Source organism: Erigeron canadensis, chromosome 7, assembly GCF_010389155.1.
Source record: "Erigeron canadensis isolate Cc75 chromosome 7, C_canadensis_v1, whole genome shotgun sequence".
Taxonomy (NCBI): Eukaryota; Viridiplantae; Streptophyta; class Magnoliopsida; order Asterales; family Asteraceae; genus Erigeron; species Erigeron canadensis.
Window position 1 is genome coordinate 7,327,895 of NC_057767.1, and position 18,304 is coordinate 7,346,198.

The 18,304-nt window shown below is 32.2% G+C and overlaps 2 protein-coding genes across 3 annotated transcripts; one reads left to right on the forward strand and one right to left on the reverse strand.

The window, feature by feature from the left end:
* Positions 1-8,917: 8,917 nt before the first annotated feature.
* Positions 8,918-11,122, forward strand: LOC122608334 (cytochrome P450 81Q32-like). The gene is made up of 2 exons (XM_043781429.1): positions 8,918-9,826; positions 10,427-11,122. Exons 1-2 carry the CDS (start codon positions 8,918-8,920, stop codon positions 11,045-11,047), a joined length of 1,530 nt encoding a protein of 509 aa, XP_043637364.1. The 3' UTR covers positions 11,048-11,122.
* Positions 11,123-11,300: 178 nt separating this feature from the next.
* On the reverse strand, positions 11,301-17,091 carry LOC122606988 (cytochrome P450 81Q32-like). 2 transcript variants are annotated; one of them, XM_043779904.1, is made up of 2 exons: positions 16,085-17,091; positions 11,301-12,099 (listed from the first exon to the last, which is right to left on the reverse strand). In XM_043779904.1, the coding sequence occupies exons 1-2, from the start codon at positions 16,970-16,972 to the stop codon at positions 11,479-11,481; spliced, it is 1,509 nt and encodes a 502-aa protein (XP_043635839.1). In that variant the 5' UTR covers positions 16,973-17,091; the 3' UTR covers positions 11,301-11,478. The 2 variants fall into 2 exon arrangements, with proteins under 2 accessions (XP_043635839.1, XP_043635838.1); XM_043779903.1 differs by lacking the exon at positions 16,085-17,091 and adding an exon at positions 12,423-13,759.
* Between the last annotated feature and the right edge of the window lie 1,213 nt (positions 17,092-18,304).

Genomic DNA, 18,304 nt, shown 5'->3' on the forward strand with positions numbered 1-18,304 from the left:
CGGTGGTGGCGATGATTGGCAGTGGTGGTGAAGATTGTTAGTGCTGGAGACGACAACAAATATGGTAGATTATTGATGTAAAAGTAATAGTGTAAATGTTTCAGAAATTAAAAGGTAAATGTTATAAATTAATTTCATTTAAAATATAATAAATATATTAATTTGAGAGCTAAACATATATTATAAATATGCGTATAAGGCATGTATAGGGGGTATTTGGTAGGGAAAATATCTAAAATATGAAATGAATCAGGAAAAAAAAATAATAAAAAAAATGTGAAGGCAGTCAAGCATATTTTATTGTTTAACAATGAAGAATTTCACTTAAAAATGCTAAGAAAGATAATCTTATGTGTCCAAAGTCTTATAAATTCGATCAATTTTACATAAACTTAATTATTTGAGAGGTCAATTTTACTTGAGTTTCTTTTCTCTTCATTGAATTCTTCCATACCAAAGAAACATCCATTGTCAAACATATTAAGTTGTTTAGAAAAAAAAAAATACATATGATTAAGAAGTAGGGAGTGACGGGTTGACGGCAATCAGCTTCACACTAGCTTTGGTATAGCGATGTCCATAAAAATTTTCTAAAACTAGGCATTACACTAATATTATTCCACAACATTGAGTTTTCCAATGTATTGTATGTTAACTTTCTAATTCGTTATAGTAAATTAAATTTAAGTTTTTATAAGTTTAAATTCGCCTTTAGCTAAATTATTTATATTAAGTGGTATCATTATAATTATTGCATTGAATTTGTTAAAGTATTATACATATGATTAAAATGGTAATACTCGTAATTTTAAAAACTTAAGACACACTTTATATGTTTTATAAGGCTATATAAATAAGTTTTAATTAGTAAGAAACTTTATTTGATTACAAGAACTTAGTTTTTACTTGCATAGTATTTGTGCAATACAACATTTTTTTTTCTTTCTAGGAGTGTTTATGATTTTGTGTAGAAATGTAACATCTTTTTGCGATATTGTGATTTTGTAAGTTTTTATATATAAAAAAAAAACTTGAGTGTTTGCTATATTTAAGATAAATGACACCTACGAAAGTGTAAAAAAACTTCCAGATCTGGCTCAAGAACATAAGCTGGACCTTTAATATAATTAGTCAATAATAAAATACTGAAACATAATATTACGATGATAAATTTTTTCGAAGTTAAAAACAAAATGAGACATTCATAAACTCCATTATTTGAATACACGTACAAGGCTTTGCCTCGCAATATATTGAAAATACGATTGAAAAATCTTTATAAAATTATGTAACAAAGTTTGAAAGAATTTAAGACTAACTTTATATGTCTAAACATGATTTAATATTTTACTGATAATTTAATAATCTCAAACATCAATTAAAAAGATGAATAAATATACAACAGAAACATAAATTATTTGATAACTAGGTGAAACTCGTGCGTTGCATCGGTCTAGTTAACTATCTACATGATTCATCGTATATGACTAAATGGCATGCAACAAAAACATTGTTATAAATGAAAAGTAAATAATTATATATAATAAAATAGATGTTCATATGAATTGAACAATATAAAAGATTTAGACTTGAAAATTTCTACAAAATGAATATACTTGTAATAGATTGGCCAGAGCCGACCCTTATTCGATTTACATTCAATGTTCTAAATGAACAAAAGCTATTAAACAGAAGATTCATCTTGTTTTTATTACAGAGCCAATCCTAGCTGCCATAACAAAATCCAATATAAGGCTCCAACTTGAAGTAAACACAACATGAACCTAAGATCTGCAAGATGTATAAACAAAGTTGTCAACTTAGGGATGAGGGAGCAAATAATGGGCTACCCAACCATTCACAATCCAAGTATGTTTTCAATATAAAAGCATGTTAGTGTTTTAAACCATGTTTGATAGATTCGAGGTTCATGCAATTGTGTTTGATCAAAAAGGGCATCTAAGGCAATTAGATTCTCAAGAAACCAAAATGTAAAATCTCATCCAAAAGTATGAGTCAATAAAAAAAATAATACCTTATATATACTTGAATATATAATTTTGATGTCGCATTATATAAACATGAATCCATAAGCAACCCTATAATAACACCAAAAGGACTTCACGTTCAGCATTACTTTTATCTAGAAATCAACTTACAATAACAAAATATAGAAACAAACTTTCCGGTACATTTATAAAATGACTCGTATCACAACGAAGACATTTGACCGGTGATCCAAACCTAACCATCTTGTCCCTCTCTAAAGTAAAAAATAATCCTGGATAAAAATAATTTTAGGACAGCCAAGTTTATTCGCTCCAAGTTCACCTGTTTTACTTACCCAACCCAACACAACCTAATGGGTGGTGGCCTTTCTTTGCAGTGAAGTACTTACAGTGAAGACTTTGTCTCATTTGGAGCAATAGAAGATGTTTGCAAAATTAGATCTTGTCTTAAAACAACTTTGGAACTCATAGGTGCCAAGAAGTACATATTGTGCTTGGCAGATAGCTCTTGACAGATTACGTACCCGGCCAAACGTTACTCCTTGTGCTATGGAGGTTGATTCTATTCTGCATCCTATATGTGAGCTAGAGAATAAGTTGATGATCAATGTGTCATTGATGGCTCACCTTGTTCTTAATTATAAATGCATTGTTCCTAGTAAGCTGGGAAAAAAAAACAAAGCTCGTGAAGTTGTTATTCATCATCTAAAAATAACTACTGCAATGAATAATAACCACTTTTCATATTTAAATAACCTAGTCACATAATAAAATCATTTATATTTTTGCATCCCATGTATAAGCAACCCAACACAACTCTTACCATTCCTCTTGGGTCAAATTGACAACAAAGTATATGATATTTACTTTCTGATCGCATATGTGTATCCCGATAATTTTAGTTAACACTCAACTAATGCTCAAATTGATCTTTTATCTCTTACCATTCCTTCTATAAGTTAATCCAACAACTCTTACCATCCTGACAAATAATCAAATTATACCATATGTAATGACTTACAGATCAATACCATTTATTGTATTGTACACTAAAATCTACCCATACTTTTAATTTTACTTTTAAAATCAGATCATTTTGTGTTGTACAGATCAATACCATTTATTTAAAAAGTTGCCTTTGTACGTAATATTTGGTAACTGAATTTGCTCATGCCATTAGACAATATCTAATAATGGACGTTATTCCTTTTATACACTACTTTAGGCCAAAAAAGTGTAGGATGGCATATAGAAGAAACAGATAAAGCAAGAATATACCTTTACGGAACCGCATCCAGTTGTAATGTAGGTAGCATGCTCGGGCATTAGATATGTCACGGCTGCAAGTTCCTGAAAGATAGTGAATACTCCAGGACTCGGAATTTGCAAATTAAATATGAAAAAAATTATGGAACGCTATTTATTTAAATAACTTGTTGGGAAACTGTTCATACCGAGTTGATATTAAAGGCCCTCTTGAGAGCCACAATGGTTTGACTTGGGAGTGTAATCCAGGCAGTTATTAGCCATGGTTGCAAAGACGGGAGTATAATCCGGGCAGTTGGCAACAAATAGAGTGCATAATTTAGCGCCGGGCAGCCACAGAAAACTGCTACAAATCCTAATTCATATACACCAAAGAAGATTGGTTAGTCAAACGGGTCGTCTAATATAACAGTAATTTCTACAAGTAGCCAGCTGCAAGATCCATTAGCTTGTAGACGGTTATCACCTGTTATAATATCACGTATAGTACTAAAACCTTGTAACCTGTCATTTGAATCAATGTCATATCTATTTAATTTTTAAGAGTTGAGTTACCTCATGTGTTTATCAACCAGTATCTATTGGAAATTTCATGTGCTTATGAAAAACCTTTATTTTTGATATTCCAACAAATATAACCTCAACGACTAAGATCACCTATTTCTTGTTAAGGGGTGCTAACTAACTGAACCATCTAAAAAGAGTGTTAAAGACCAATTGAACCTTTTAGTAGCTCTTCTACTACAAAACTGCCACCCACTCATATACTATGATTTGGTGCCAAAATAGGGTCAAAATGCAATTATAGAAAAAGGCACCGTATTTCGGTGTTAACAAACGTTCCAACCCAACTGGTCAGACCCGTTACCCAAATTGACAGCCGTTCCAACCCAACTGGCCAGACCTATTACCCAAATTGACAGCTGTTCCAACCCAACTATAAATGACCTAAGTCAACTTAACCCATTTAGACCTGTTACGCAACCCAAACCAATATTCAATTATAGTCCTAATATGACCCATCTTCTTTTCCATTACCTTGAGAATAATATTTATTACTCGTACTTTTTGTCAATTCTCACATATGTAACATACCATCCATTCTAATCAAGCAATTGTAAAGATGGTCCATGAATTGTTTAAAACACTATTGAAGATAAGTAAAATAATGAGTTATACAAAAGTTAACATCTTATTTGTTTAGAAAACAATAATCTAAACAACCGTATAAATAATCAAGAGACGAAATGAATACCTTATCCTTTCCCATATAAAGAACTATGTTCCGTAATGGAATTCGCTTAATATAGATATCTCCTGAAATAGTTTTAAAGAATAAAGCATATAGGTTACTAATTCGAAACTTCGAATCTGGTGGATAAAAAACAGAAAAACCACATACATCGATCCTGCAAAAAATCTTTATATATATAAATCACACAAAAACTGATTTAATCAAATAAATCACATAAATGTACATGTTTGATAGTGTATGTGCTCACTGGCTTTAATCAAGACCATATGCGCACAATAAACTTTGGTATTCGTAAATATCCCTGATTTATATATCGAAAACATTAAAAAAAACTGATTAAACAGGTTAGGGATCGAAAATTGTTACCTGGAATGATACCCGATTTCACTGCGCGTGTTAGCCGGAAAAAAAAAGTTAATGTTCAAAGGGATTAAACCGTTTTACGGCTGAAAATAACGCTGCATCATAAAACCTTATCTCTGATTTATATATCGAAAACATTCAAAAAAAAATTGATCGAACAGTTAAAGGATCGAAAATTGTTACCTGGAATGATATCTGATTTTGAACGTGTTAGTCGGAATAAAAAAACTCACGGCTGTGTTGATATAATATATACATATATTAATGAAATATAAGGGGATTTAGCCATTTTTAAAAAACCCTAAATCCCTAAAGTTAGGGATCAGAGGTTATCTGATAGAAATTAGGAAGAAATATAAGGAGTAAAGATTTGAAGGAAACAAATTGAAAATAGGAATAAAGTTGATTGATGGGTTCCGAACTTCCGATGGGATCTACATTTTTTTTAAAAAAAAAAAGAAAGAAAAGTCAAGTGAGTGAGCGTTTATGAATAGTGAGTTTGACAGTTAGAAACAAAACCTTCCGTGGTTCAATTGGTAAACACGCTCAGCTTCTAAACGTAACGTTGCGGGTTCGAAACCCATAAGCCTTATTTTTTTTAATTAAAAAAGGGTATATTTATAGTTTATATGCTTATGTGGACCCTACACACCGTAGAACACTGATGTGGCTGCTGACGTACCGTTCAAATCGCTCTGGTAACGCCACATCAGAAAACGCTGACATGGCGGGCTCAGAGAGCGCCACGTGAGCGCTTTCTGATAGCCTTATATATATATATATAAAGATTGAGTTAATTGAACACATCATCCTTGTGTTTTACACATATTTACAGTTTTCATCCTTTAAAGATCTTTTAAAATGAATTTCGTCTTTCATTTTTATTTTTTTAGAATTTACATCCTTTTGGAGAATGAAAAACTTTTTTATCACCTTACAACTCTCAAAAGAATGTAATCTACTAAAACTGTAAATATGAAAGTCGAAATCCACTAAAAATCACTTTAAGGGATGAAAACCATGAAAATGTGTAAACCATGGGGATGATTTGTGCAATTAACTTTTTTTTCTTTTTTTCCTTTTTTTTTTTTTACAAAAATTGGGTACTAAAAGTCTAAACTACATATTTAACATTGTTATAAAGTTAGAGGTTTATATTGTAACTATGCATAAGTTTAAGGGGCGGTTGGTACAATGGTCATGAAGATGAAAGAATAGATTTGCAACTGTTTCTTCTTCACAATTTAATATTTCTAAGTTAACAATCTTCCATTAAAACTTCAACTTCACCTCCTGAGTAAAAACTCTTCAACTTTTTTGATGGGCCCTCAAAGTTGATGGGTTCGGCTCGATGCCTCGATAACACTTCTTACACAACTAGCTAAATAACACGGGTTCAACCCGAAGATTTTAATACAATTTTTGCTAGTCAATATTCAATAATGCTTAGTAAAGGAATAATTGCATATTTGTTTAATTTTTATATATGAAATATACTTAATCAAAGAATGCAATAATAATTGAACACGGTGCAATAAAGTAGTTTCGCATTGATATATTTCACATATATGAGAGAAACTGATAAAATAATACACAAGAATGGGGAAAAAAAAGTTATAAACATATTAATGTATTTAAAGCTTTTAATAGATATCATACAATCAACTTTTCATTTGCTCAACACCTTCAAATTCAAGAAATAATAAAAAAAAAATTATGAAAATTATTACAATACTGTATAAGAAGAAAAATCATTATTAAAGCTAAAAATCTTATAAAATACACACGAATTCATAATTCTATTCCTGTAGTTAAGCTACAATTAAAAAATAATAATAATTAAGCTACAAATTAAAATAAACTATAACTTTATATTAATAATAATAATAATATTAGCATAATGATAATAGTTAATAACTATAAGTGAAATTCTTGGCATGGAATTTGTAGGAGGAAGATTTGGTTTCCAAATTAAATTAAATTCTATAAAAATCTAAAGAAAAGTAAAATCAAAATGATTTATGATTTATGTTGTCATAATTTTTTAAAATCCTTGTAAGAAATAATATGAATTTGACACATAAAATTTTTGTTAAAAAAACTTCTAGAAACAATCCTCTTTTATTTATATAAGAGAAGAGAAGAGATCTTAGAGCTAGTCCTATTTAAGATGACTTTTATAATTTTGTTTATCTATATTATGTTTTTAAATAAAGATTGTTTATTTCATCGATTAAAGAGGATTCCTTCAAGTTACCTTAATATGACTATCTTGACATAAAAAATTCCATTACACAACTAAAATGAAATCTTACAAACTGAACGTGACCCTGTGATTTTAAATTAATACTAAAATTCACACTTTGAAATGGTTGGACTCCTTTTTCAAGTGACAAGAAAGTATAAGACTATCATTGGAACAATTCTTTTCGTTTGATGGTGGTCCTTATGGAAAAATCGAAATAATGTGGTATGCGGGAAAGAGATAACAACAAGTGAATACGTTTTTAACTCGATTATTTCTTCGTCGTTTTTATGGGTATCATCTCGTTGTAAAAAAATCAAGTTGTCGTTGTCATTATGTGTAATAGTCCTAGTTACTTGATGTAATACTTACTTCGGCACCTTGCCGAAGTTTCTTATTAATAAAATCATCTTGGTGTTAAATTTTTTTTTTACTAAAATTGGCAAAATCTACAACCAATCAAATGATGACATGTGGCTTACGAAAAGAAACCAAAATTTACCAAATTGTTAGGTGTAATCGGCTCCATCACTACTATCTACATCTATAGATTTTTTTATTTTATTTTGCACAACCAATCAAATGCTCACAATCTCCACTTTAATTACTCCCATCAGTCAAATGCATCTGGTCATATGGCCAACGTTGCTTGCCTAGTTTATCAATGTGAAAGATGTAATGAAGCCGACTTCGATTTTTGCCAATGCTACCTGCTAATGGTTTTTCTCGCTCCTAATGTAAGTAAATCCAGTGACGGATCAAAAAATTAAGATGGTGGGGGAAAAAAAAATATGCCTATGTTGAATAGGCTCATAGTAAGATCAAAATAATCAGCCCCCAAATCTTCAACAAAATAGCCTTATTGCAACATAAAAAATGATCATTAAATTGTAAAAAAACCAACACCAAAACAACTTTTTAGCAAGGGTCAAATACAACAGTTTTAAATGAGCAAAACCTCACCTAAATAGCCTTATATATGAGCTTTAGATCTGCAACAAAATAGCACTACAAACAGCCCTAAATCTACAACAAAACAACACTAAATACAACCCTAAATTTGCAATAAAACAGCAGTCAAACAGCCTATAAACAACACCAAAAACAACAATAAATCATATATTGTTAAACATCACTGAGTAAAAGACAACCTTAAAATCATTATACATGCAACATGAAAAACAACTTCAAATTAATATTACCTAAATTAGCATAGAGTCAATAATATAAAAACTACTATCAAAAGTAAGTTTCATTGCGGGTACCAAATTACAAATTACAATTGTCTTTTGCGGAAACCCATCTTTAGAAAGCGTTTAATATTTTTTTCATTTTGTGATAAATAACAAAGAAATATATACTAGTAACTTCCTAACATAAATAAAGAAATAAAAAAATTAATAGAAGTATGACCTGAAATTGGGATGTAATTGCTGGTAACGACATCAAAATTTGATTTGAACAAAGTCCGATATTTTTATAGTATTAGACTAGTAATAAAAATTTTTTACTTAATGGTGTCAATAATGTTAATTTATAATTTATAATTAACGGATTTGATTTGAACAAAGTCCAATGTTTTTGTAGTATTAGACTAGTGATAAAAAAAATTTTTTTTTTACTTAATGGTGACAACAATGTTAATTTATAATCTTAAATCTTCCGTTGACTTTTCAGATTACTTAGATGTTAATCAATCCAAACCATAATCAAAAATTCAAAACCACTTAAAACCCAAATCCACCCTTGACTAATCATACAGCCAATATTTTTCAAAAAATGGAGTTTTCATATCTATACATCTCCATCATATTTCTTCTATCTTCATTTCTCCTAACATCCCAATTCCTTCACAAATTCTCAAATCTGCCACCGTCCATTTTCCCATGCCTACCAATTATCGGTCACCTTTACCTTCTAAAACCACCACTCTACAAAACCTTAGCCAAAATCTCATCCAAAAACGGACCCATTCTTCACCTCAAATTCGGATCACGTCGTGTCCTTTTAATCTCGTCCCCTTCAGCATCCGAAGAATGCTTTACAAAAAACGACATTATTTTTGCCAACCGCCCTCACACGCTCTTTGGCAAAATCATTGGCAATAATTACACCAGTCTGGCGTCGTCGTCTTATGGAGATAATTGGCGCAACCTAAGACGCATAGCGTCTATTGAGATCCTATCTATTCATCGAATAAACGAGTTTCATGACATACGTGTGGAAGAAGGCAAATTTATGATACGTAAATTACTAATGAATTTTAATTATTCTTCACCCGTGAATATGAAGTCTGTATTTTATGAACTGACATTGAATATGATGATGAGGATGATATCGGGAAAGCGTTATTTTGGTAACGAAATTTATCAGGTGGATGAAGAAGGTAAACGGTTTAGGGAAATTATGAACGAAATGTTTTTGCTTGCTGGTGCCGCTAATGTTGGCGATTATTTGCCTTTTTTGAGTAGGTTTGGAGTGAATAGTTTGCAAAAGAAGTTACTTGCGTTGCAAGAAAAGAGAAATGTATTTTTTCAAGATTTAATTGATCAACTTAGGAAATCGAAATTAGGAGGAGAAGTGGCTAGCAAGAAAAAGAAGAAGAAGACGATGATTGAAGTGTTGTTAGAGCTACAAGAATCAGATCCAGAGTATTATAATGATGCAATGATCGGGAGCTTTGTCATGGTAATTAAACATTTTATTAACTTAATTATAATTAATTTATTTTTGTTACGTGGGTACGTATATCAAATAATGTGGGTTGAAAAACAAGTTTTACAGGGAACTGAAGTTTAAATAATTTAATAGTCAAAATAAATGGCAGAATAATGTAGAATTTTGCATTATTGGACCCACGTTATACCACAGGAAACCTCTAATTAAAGTTGAATTTCATCTCATCAAGTTATAAATCATTTTATCCAAGCTTATCTAAAAGCAATAAAATGTTGTTGACTGTAGATAATCTTTAAAATTTGATTGTGCTTAAATTATTCAATTCTATTCTGATGAGATAGTCAAATTTTTTATATTGGAAAAGATAATATAAATAAATAAAATGATTTTTTCTTTGCTTGTCGATCTTATGGAATGAAACAGTTTCCTTCTTATCCATTTTGTTGATGCATCTATATCATTTTTTCCAATGAGTTTATATAGGACCAATAATGATTTTAATCAAGGTATGTTTTGATTTGGATCATAAATTATGTTCATAATTATTAAAACAAATCTTTATTTTGACATGATCTGATATATACGTGAATGATGACCATTGTGATATAGGGACTATTATCAGCTGGTACTGATTCTACGGCTGGAACCATGGAATGGGCATTGTCACTGTTGCTGAATAACCCGCAAGTTCTTAAAAAAGCACAAAACGAGATTGATAGACAAGTTGGAAAGGATCGACTTGTGGACGAGTCAGACATAATTAGCCTGCCGTACTTACGTTGTATCATAAACGAGACATTACGAATGTACCCTGGAGGCCCTTTACTACTTCCTCACGAGTCATCAGATGCTTGTGTTATTGGAGGTTATAAGATACCAAGCGGGACCATGTTATTTGTTAACCAATGGGCCATACAACATGACCCCAAGTTATGGACCGACCCTGAAAATTTCAATCCGGAAAGGTTTGAAGGGTTAGATGGCACAAGAGATGGGTTCAAGCATATGCCATTCGGGTCTGGAAGGAGGAGTTGTCCAGGAGAAGGGTTGGCTGTGCGCGTGGTTGGTTTGTCTTTGGGGTTGTTAATCCAATGCTTTGATTGGGAAAGGTTAAGTGAAGAGATGGTGGACATGACCGAAGGTCCTGGGGTTACCATGCCCAAGGCCGAACCCTTGGTAGCCAAGTGCAAACAGCGACTAGAAGTGCAAAATTTGTTGTCGAAACTGTGAATATGTTATTTGAAAGTTTTGGAATGACAAGTATTTGTATGATGATACACACTTACATAAATAAACGCTACTGATTTGTGGTAGAAAGAACAACTTACTAGTTAATTAAAATCACTACATTATATCCATTTATAATGACTGTTATGAGTTATAGTTGTATTAAAAGAAAATCTAATTGTTCAAGTATTTTTCATGGTACCTAATATACAAGTATCTGTAATCTAAGAAAATGGAACCTGCTAATATACATGTATATTACTTAACCTGAAAGCTGCAATTAAAGTTTTGTGACTAAGTCTACAATTTATTTAATTATACAATATACATTTCACATTATACAACATAAATATATGTAATTCCCATCATTGGCAGATGCATTTCATAGACTGATCTTGGAAGAGTAAGATTGAGTACAACTGTACAAGTAAACCTCACAACTGAGACAATAGATTCTGCATCTCTAGCCGGGGTTTGCACTTGGCAACCAACGGTTCAGCCTTTGGCATAGTAAGTCCTGGACCCTCGGTCATATCGATTAACTTTTCACTTGGCCTTTCCCAATCAAAGCATTGAATTAGTAACCCTAAAGTCGACCCCATCACACGGACTGCCAACCCTTCCCCTGGACAACTCCTCCTACCTGACCCGAATGGCATCAGCTTAAACCCATCTCTAGTCCCTTCTAGCCCTTTAAATCTTTCTGGGTTGAACATTTCAGGGTCGGTCCACAATTTGGGGTCATGATGTATTGCCCATTGATTAACTAACAACATGGTCCCTTGTGGGACGTTATAGCCTCCAACAATGCAGTCTTCAGATGACTGGTGAGGTACTAGTAACGGGCCTGCAGGGTATAATCGTAATGTCTCGTTTATAATACAACGAAGGTAAGGTAGATCATTTAAGTCTGACTCATCAACAAGCCGATCTCTGCCAACGTGTCTATCAATCTCATTTTGTGCCTTTTGTAGAGTTTGAGGGTTGTTTAACAAAAGAGACATGGCCCATTCCATTGTTCCGGCTGAGGTGTCAGTGCCCGCTGTTAATAGGACCTAATCAAATCATATACAAAATATCAGATAAAAAAATATGTAACATTATATATCTATGAGAAAAAAAAAAAAGGTACACATATACGCTACATATTTAAACTGGAGGTCACAAGTCATATCGTGTTTAATAGGTTAGAAACGACACGTTTCACACAAGTATCAAACATAAAAACAATTCGTTTAACACTTGGCTTTGGTGGTTTGAGTGTGACAGTTATATGTTTTATGTATCAACAAACATAAATGATGAACCTTCCAACTAATGCAATGTATATCCATTAAATGGCATTATTAAATTATCCAAAACAGAGGATCTTAATTACCATCACAAAGCTCGTGATCATTTCATCAGTATAATACTGCGGATCTGATTCTTGTAAAGATAGTAATACTTGAATCATGTTCTTCTTCTCCTTTTGCTTGTTACTCACTTTCAAAGCCCTGAGTTGCTCAATAAGTTTCTTAAAGAAAACATTTCTTTTCTTTCGCAACATGACCAATCTTTTTTCCAATCCTTTTATTCCAAAAACTCTCAAAAATGGCAAATAATCACTAGCATTTGATGCTCCGGAAAGCAAAAAAGTTTCGTCTACTATCTCCCTAAACCGCTTCCCTTCTTCTTCCACTTCAGGAATATCACCACCAAAATATCTTTTCCCGGCTATCATCCTCATCATTATATTTAATGTCAACTCGTTAAAAACGGACTTCATGTTTACTTCATTTAGATTTACTAGCTTACGTATCAAATGCTTGCCTTCATCGATACGAGTATCATGGAACTCATTAAGACGATGAGTAGATAGTATTTCAATGGAAGCTAGACGTCTTAGGTTGCGCCAATTATCCCCATAAGGTGACCATACAAGAGTAGTGTAGTTGTCTCCTATAATCTTACCAAATAGCATAAAAGGTCGGTTTGCAAAATTTATGTCGTTTTTAGTGAAGCATTCTTCGGCTAAAGAAGGAGAGGATATTAAGAGGACAGGGCGGGATCCAAATTTGAAATGAAGGATTGGGCCGTGTTTGGATGAAAGTTTGGCGAAAGTTCGGTAGAGTGGTGGTTTTAAAAGGTAGAGATGGCCTATTATCGGGAGGAATGGGAAGATGGTTGGTGGAAGATTGGTGGTTTTGCGACGGAAGATGGTGGTGAAGAGATAGCATGATAGAAGAATAATGAGTGAGATGTATAGGTAAGGGATCTCCATTGTTTTTCTAAAGAATTGTGTTTTTGTATTAATAATGGATTTTGGACTTATATACATTGTGTGGTTATACATTGTGTGGTTATACATTGTGTGGATGTAGATGTGTTTGCGTTTATTTCACAATTACGTTTAATGTTTGTGCACTTCAAGTATGAAAGTGTATGGGTTTATTTGACAATTATGTTTAATGTTTGTCCACATAGAGTAATGTGCATACGTTTTGTAGAAGGATAATGAGTGAGATATATAGGTAAGGGATTTCCATTATTGGCCGGGTTTATAATTATGGTTTTATAATGGTTGACTTAGGTCTTATATACATTGTGTGGATGTGGATTCAGACATAATGTTTGCGTTTATTTCTCAGTTAACTTTAATAATGTTTATTTGACAAGCGTGTAAACTAGATGGTTTAGCGAGAAAACCTATAAAACTCAAAAAGTCAAGATAAAGGATAGTAATTGCAAAAGACTCGAAAAAGAGCTAGTTTTTTCCAAAGAGGGAGAATGATGGAGTCGAGCTTGGACCAATCAACGGTCCAGGCCTGTTTCCCCACCCATAGTAGTCATGGCCCAGTTTTGAGCCCAATTTAAGACCTCGGCTTAACTTATTCGGTGCAAGCTGAAGATTATCATATCTTTTTTAAATTTACTATTCAAATTTGTATTTGATTTTTTTTTTTTTGTGTATTGCCTAAAGTTTTAGTTAGGTTTAGGCAATACATCCATATTTTCTACTAATGAAATTGGTTTTTAGTTAATAATATTTTGGATAAGAATTACCTAATTCTTTAATTCATCAATGATAGATTCTATTGTTTGGTAAGACGGATAAATTATGTAACCAAAAACCTTAATAAATCAAAACTTTGCATAAACTGTTTTTGAGAATAAGTCTTAAAATAAAATAAAACAAAATAAAATAAAATAACTTTCTAATTATGTTTTCTTTGCATTTCTCCTTATTTATAATCATATTAGAACAAAACTATACTATGAGAAATAATGAGTAATGACCACTTCTTTCCCATAGTCATTTCCCACTATCAAATAGTAGAAATGATTTCTCTAATCTCAATTCTCTCTAACTAAATACACTCTCGTAATTATTTAACCCCTACTATCAAGGTAATAAACATTCGCTGTTTATTGTTCAACATTACAAGTTGTTTATTTTAATTTAAAGAAGGTAGATTAGACAAGAGTGAAGTATTCATTAGCATAGAGAATATAAATGTTCGTTGTTAAATGTTACAACCTACAACCAAAGAATTTGCGTACACATTCGGGAGTCAAAAAAGGTTGCTTAAAAATCAAAATACACAAGGAAGATAATTTGCACGGCAAGTAGAGTTGACAAGTCAGTAGCCAAAATTTCCACATTTAATTATTTTTTATTTGAAATTATCTTTCCAAACATCACTAGTTTGACTTTACTACCTCATCAAATACGAAAAATTTCAAGTACTGGATGTGATTAATATCCCTCTATATACGGCATAAATTTTGTAACTTTACAAATTTCTAGAATATCTTGGACTTCAAACATTAGATCTAAATGTTTAGATATCTAGACTTTAAATACTTCTACGTTTTTCACATTGTTTTGGACAAAAAAAAATATACACCTAAGATCAAAACCTACTCTATTTCCTAAAATCATTTTAACTTTTTTCTTTATTTATAGGTACTGGTCAAACATTATAATGACCAGACTATGTTTTTATAACCAGATCCATACTTAAAAGCCCTCCCACTCAATATCTTAAAAGTGAAAAAATCATCTATTAATCCTCTTAAATGCACGACGATTATTAAAAGTGTTTTTTTTTTTAAAGTTTATTAAAAGTGTTTTAATATTCATTTTTATCTTAACAGTTAACAATCATACTTTAATATAAATAAAAATGTGCCAAGTCTTTGACAATATATACCTACATATCCTTGAAGTCATTAAACAAGTCTTCTAAATGCCTTTTTAATATATGTAAAAAGCATTTTGCTAATTTCCCATTAGAAATGCTATAAGTTTGAAATCTTTTCAAGAATGAAACCTCACAACAAATATATATTGTTGGTTCAGTATCTACTTATAGATAAAAGATAGTGATGCATACCCAATAAGATTCACAAAACTTTTATGAGTTACATGGTACGAGTACTATACAACATACTAATTACTAGCTTATCGTGTTTGACTAGATTTAATCATATAAATATCACCTTCTTGTAATCTTGTTATAAACTATTAGAAGCTAGCTAATTAAACAATATGCAACCTTGAAATCAATCCAAATTACATAAGTGTTTTCCTAATCTACGCATGCATAGTAGTAAAAGATTATATATGTTAACAAAATCATGCCGTAATAGGTAAAAATTTGAATTTAGTCTTGGCTCCCATAGGTTAAATAGCTAGTTACTATTAGCAATTGCCGGTTGGTATCAATCTATCATTTTCTTCCAAAACCAATTTTAAATTTTCTGTATAAAATATTAATTACTAATGCAATGTCCATCAGAACGCATAACTAATTAAATAACTTAGCTAATTAACTAATTAGTTTTATAAAACGACGTCCTAAGGACTTTTGTTAAGGTGAATAGGTGTACACTTACCATAAAAATAACGAGAGACTTTAAATATGAAAAAAAAAAAAAACTTTTTATGCCCCTTAAGTGAATCCCTAAGAGCTTCATTTAGCATTTTCCTTTATATATTAATAGTATAAGAATTTAGAATACTAAATTCAGATTAAAATCCAGAACAGATCTTACCAGCACAAAGCTCGTGATCATTTCATCAGTATAATATTTCGGATCCGAATCTTGTAAAGATAACAACACTTCAATCATGTTCTTCTTCTCCTTTTGCTTATTATTACCCGTTTTCAAAGCCCTGAGTTGCTCAATAAGTTTCTCAAAGAAAACATTTCTTTTCTTTCGCAACATTAGCAATCTTTTTTCCAATCCTTTCATTCCAAAAACCCTCAAAAATGGCAAATAATCACTAACATTTGATGCCCCGGAAAGCAAAAACGATTCGTCTAATATCTCCCTAAACCGCTTACCTTCTTCTATTACCTCAGGAATATCACCACCAAAATACCTTTTCCCGGCTATCATCCTCATCATTATATTTAACGTTAGCTCGTAAAAAAGGGACTTCACGTTCACTTCATTTAAATTTACTAGCTTCCGTACCAAATGCTTGCTTTCATCAATACGAGTATCGTACAACCCGTTAAGTCGATGAATAGATAGTATTTCAATGGAAGCTAGACGTCTAAGATTGCGCCAATTATCCCCATAAGGGGACCATGCAAGACTAGTGTAGTTGTTTCCAATGATCTTGCCAAATAGCATGGGAGGGCGGTTTGCAAAAGTTATGTCGTTTTTCGTGAAGCATTCTTCGGCTAAGGAAGGAGAGGATATTAAGAGTACAGGGCGGGATCCGAATTTGAGATGAAGGATTGGGCCGTGTTTGGATGAGAGTTTGGCGAAGGTTCGGTAGAGTGGTCGTTTAAATAGGTAGAGATGGCCTATAATTGGAAAGGATGGGAAGATGGTTGGTGGAGGGTTGGTGGGTTTGTGACGGAAGATGGTGGTGAAGAGATAGGATGATAGAAGGATTATGAGTGAGATGTATAAGTAAGGGATCTCCATTGGTTTTGTAATTTTGGTTTGGTGTTAATGGTGGATTTTAGTCTATAATATTGTGTGATAGGACATGCGTGTGTTTTCCTTTCAAACTTATGTTTCATGTTTGTCCACTTCAAGTATAAAAGTGTGTGGGTTCATTTGACAATTAATTATGTGTAATTGTGTGTGCACTTAGACTTTGAGTAATATAAGGGGGAGGTTAATTGGTTCATGAGAAAGAGAAAAGAAAAATCAAAATAATATTAATTAAGGTATATTATCATCGCATCAATAATGTTGGCTAGCATATATATAAAAATTTTTATCATTATATTGTTATTAATTTAACTTGGTTAATAGACAATAATGTATATTGAATAGGTGGTGATGATGGTGACGGCGACGACGGTAGAGTAAGAGGTGGTGGTTGTGACGAAGATAGTTGTGGTGGTGGTTGCAGTAGAGCAAGTGGTGGTAATGGCAAATAGTGTTAGTAGAACAGGAGGTGGTGTGGTGGTGGTGATGGTGGCAGTCACTGGTGGTTGTGATGGTGTATCAGATATCGGTAGTGGTGGCAGCGGTAAAACAGGTGGTGGTGATATTAAAACATTTGGTGGCAATAGTTGTAGAGGAAGTGGTGGTAGTTGCAACAATAGAATAAATGGGGGGTGGTAGTGGTGACAATTGATGGTGGTGGTGGTGATAGGTGGTGGCGGACCAAAGAGTGAATTGCCAATCGGATGAAAACCAAAAACAGCATTGTTAGTTTCATTTGAATTACTCCTCAATTGAGAAGTCATCCAATAGGTCAATAGAGCAGGTGGCGGTGGCATGTGGTAGTGGTGGAGACAATATGGCTAGTGATGGTGACGATAGTAAAACAGGTGGTGATGGTAGTAGTAAAGCAAGTGGTGGTGATGGTGGCGGTGGTGGTAGTTGGAGCGGCAGACCACCTTGTGGTGGTTAATTGTAACATAGTTTTTTTTTGAAAGGCTAATTGTAACATAATTAATTAACACTACAAACAATATTGCATTTGTTCACATTTTTAGGTGAGTGTGAACAAATTAAAAATTTTGTCACGCTTTTTAGTGTGTAGAAATATATTAAATTAAAAGTGTATGGAGATTTATCGACACTAAAAAGTGTGTATAAATAAAAGTTCACACTTTTTAGTGTGAACTTTCATAGTTATTTTGTCACACCTCATTTGTTCACGGTAACTTTTTTATTTCTACACACTTTTTAGTGTGGAGAAATTTACACACACTTTTAATTCAATATATTTCTACACATTAAAAAGCGTGACAAAATTTTTAATTTGTTCACACTCACCTAAAAGTGTGAACAAATGCA

Bases quoted from the DNA above. Each gene is read 5' to 3' on its own strand.
- LOC122608334 (XM_043781429.1), top strand. From the start codon at position 8,918: ATGGAGTTTTCATATCTATACATCTCCATCATATTTCTTCTATCTTCA. The intron at 9,827-10,426 runs GTAATTAAACAT...ATTGTGATATAG, and splicing joins TGATCGGGAGCTTTGTCATG to GGACTATTATCAGCTGGTAC.
- LOC122606988 (XM_043779903.1), bottom strand. From the start codon at position 13,394: ATGTATAACCACACAATGTATAACCACACAATGTATATAAGTCCAAAA. The intron at 12,100-12,422 runs GTAATTAAGATC...TGATTTGATTAG, and splicing joins TGATCACGAGCTTTGTGATG to GTCCTATTAACAGCGGGCAC.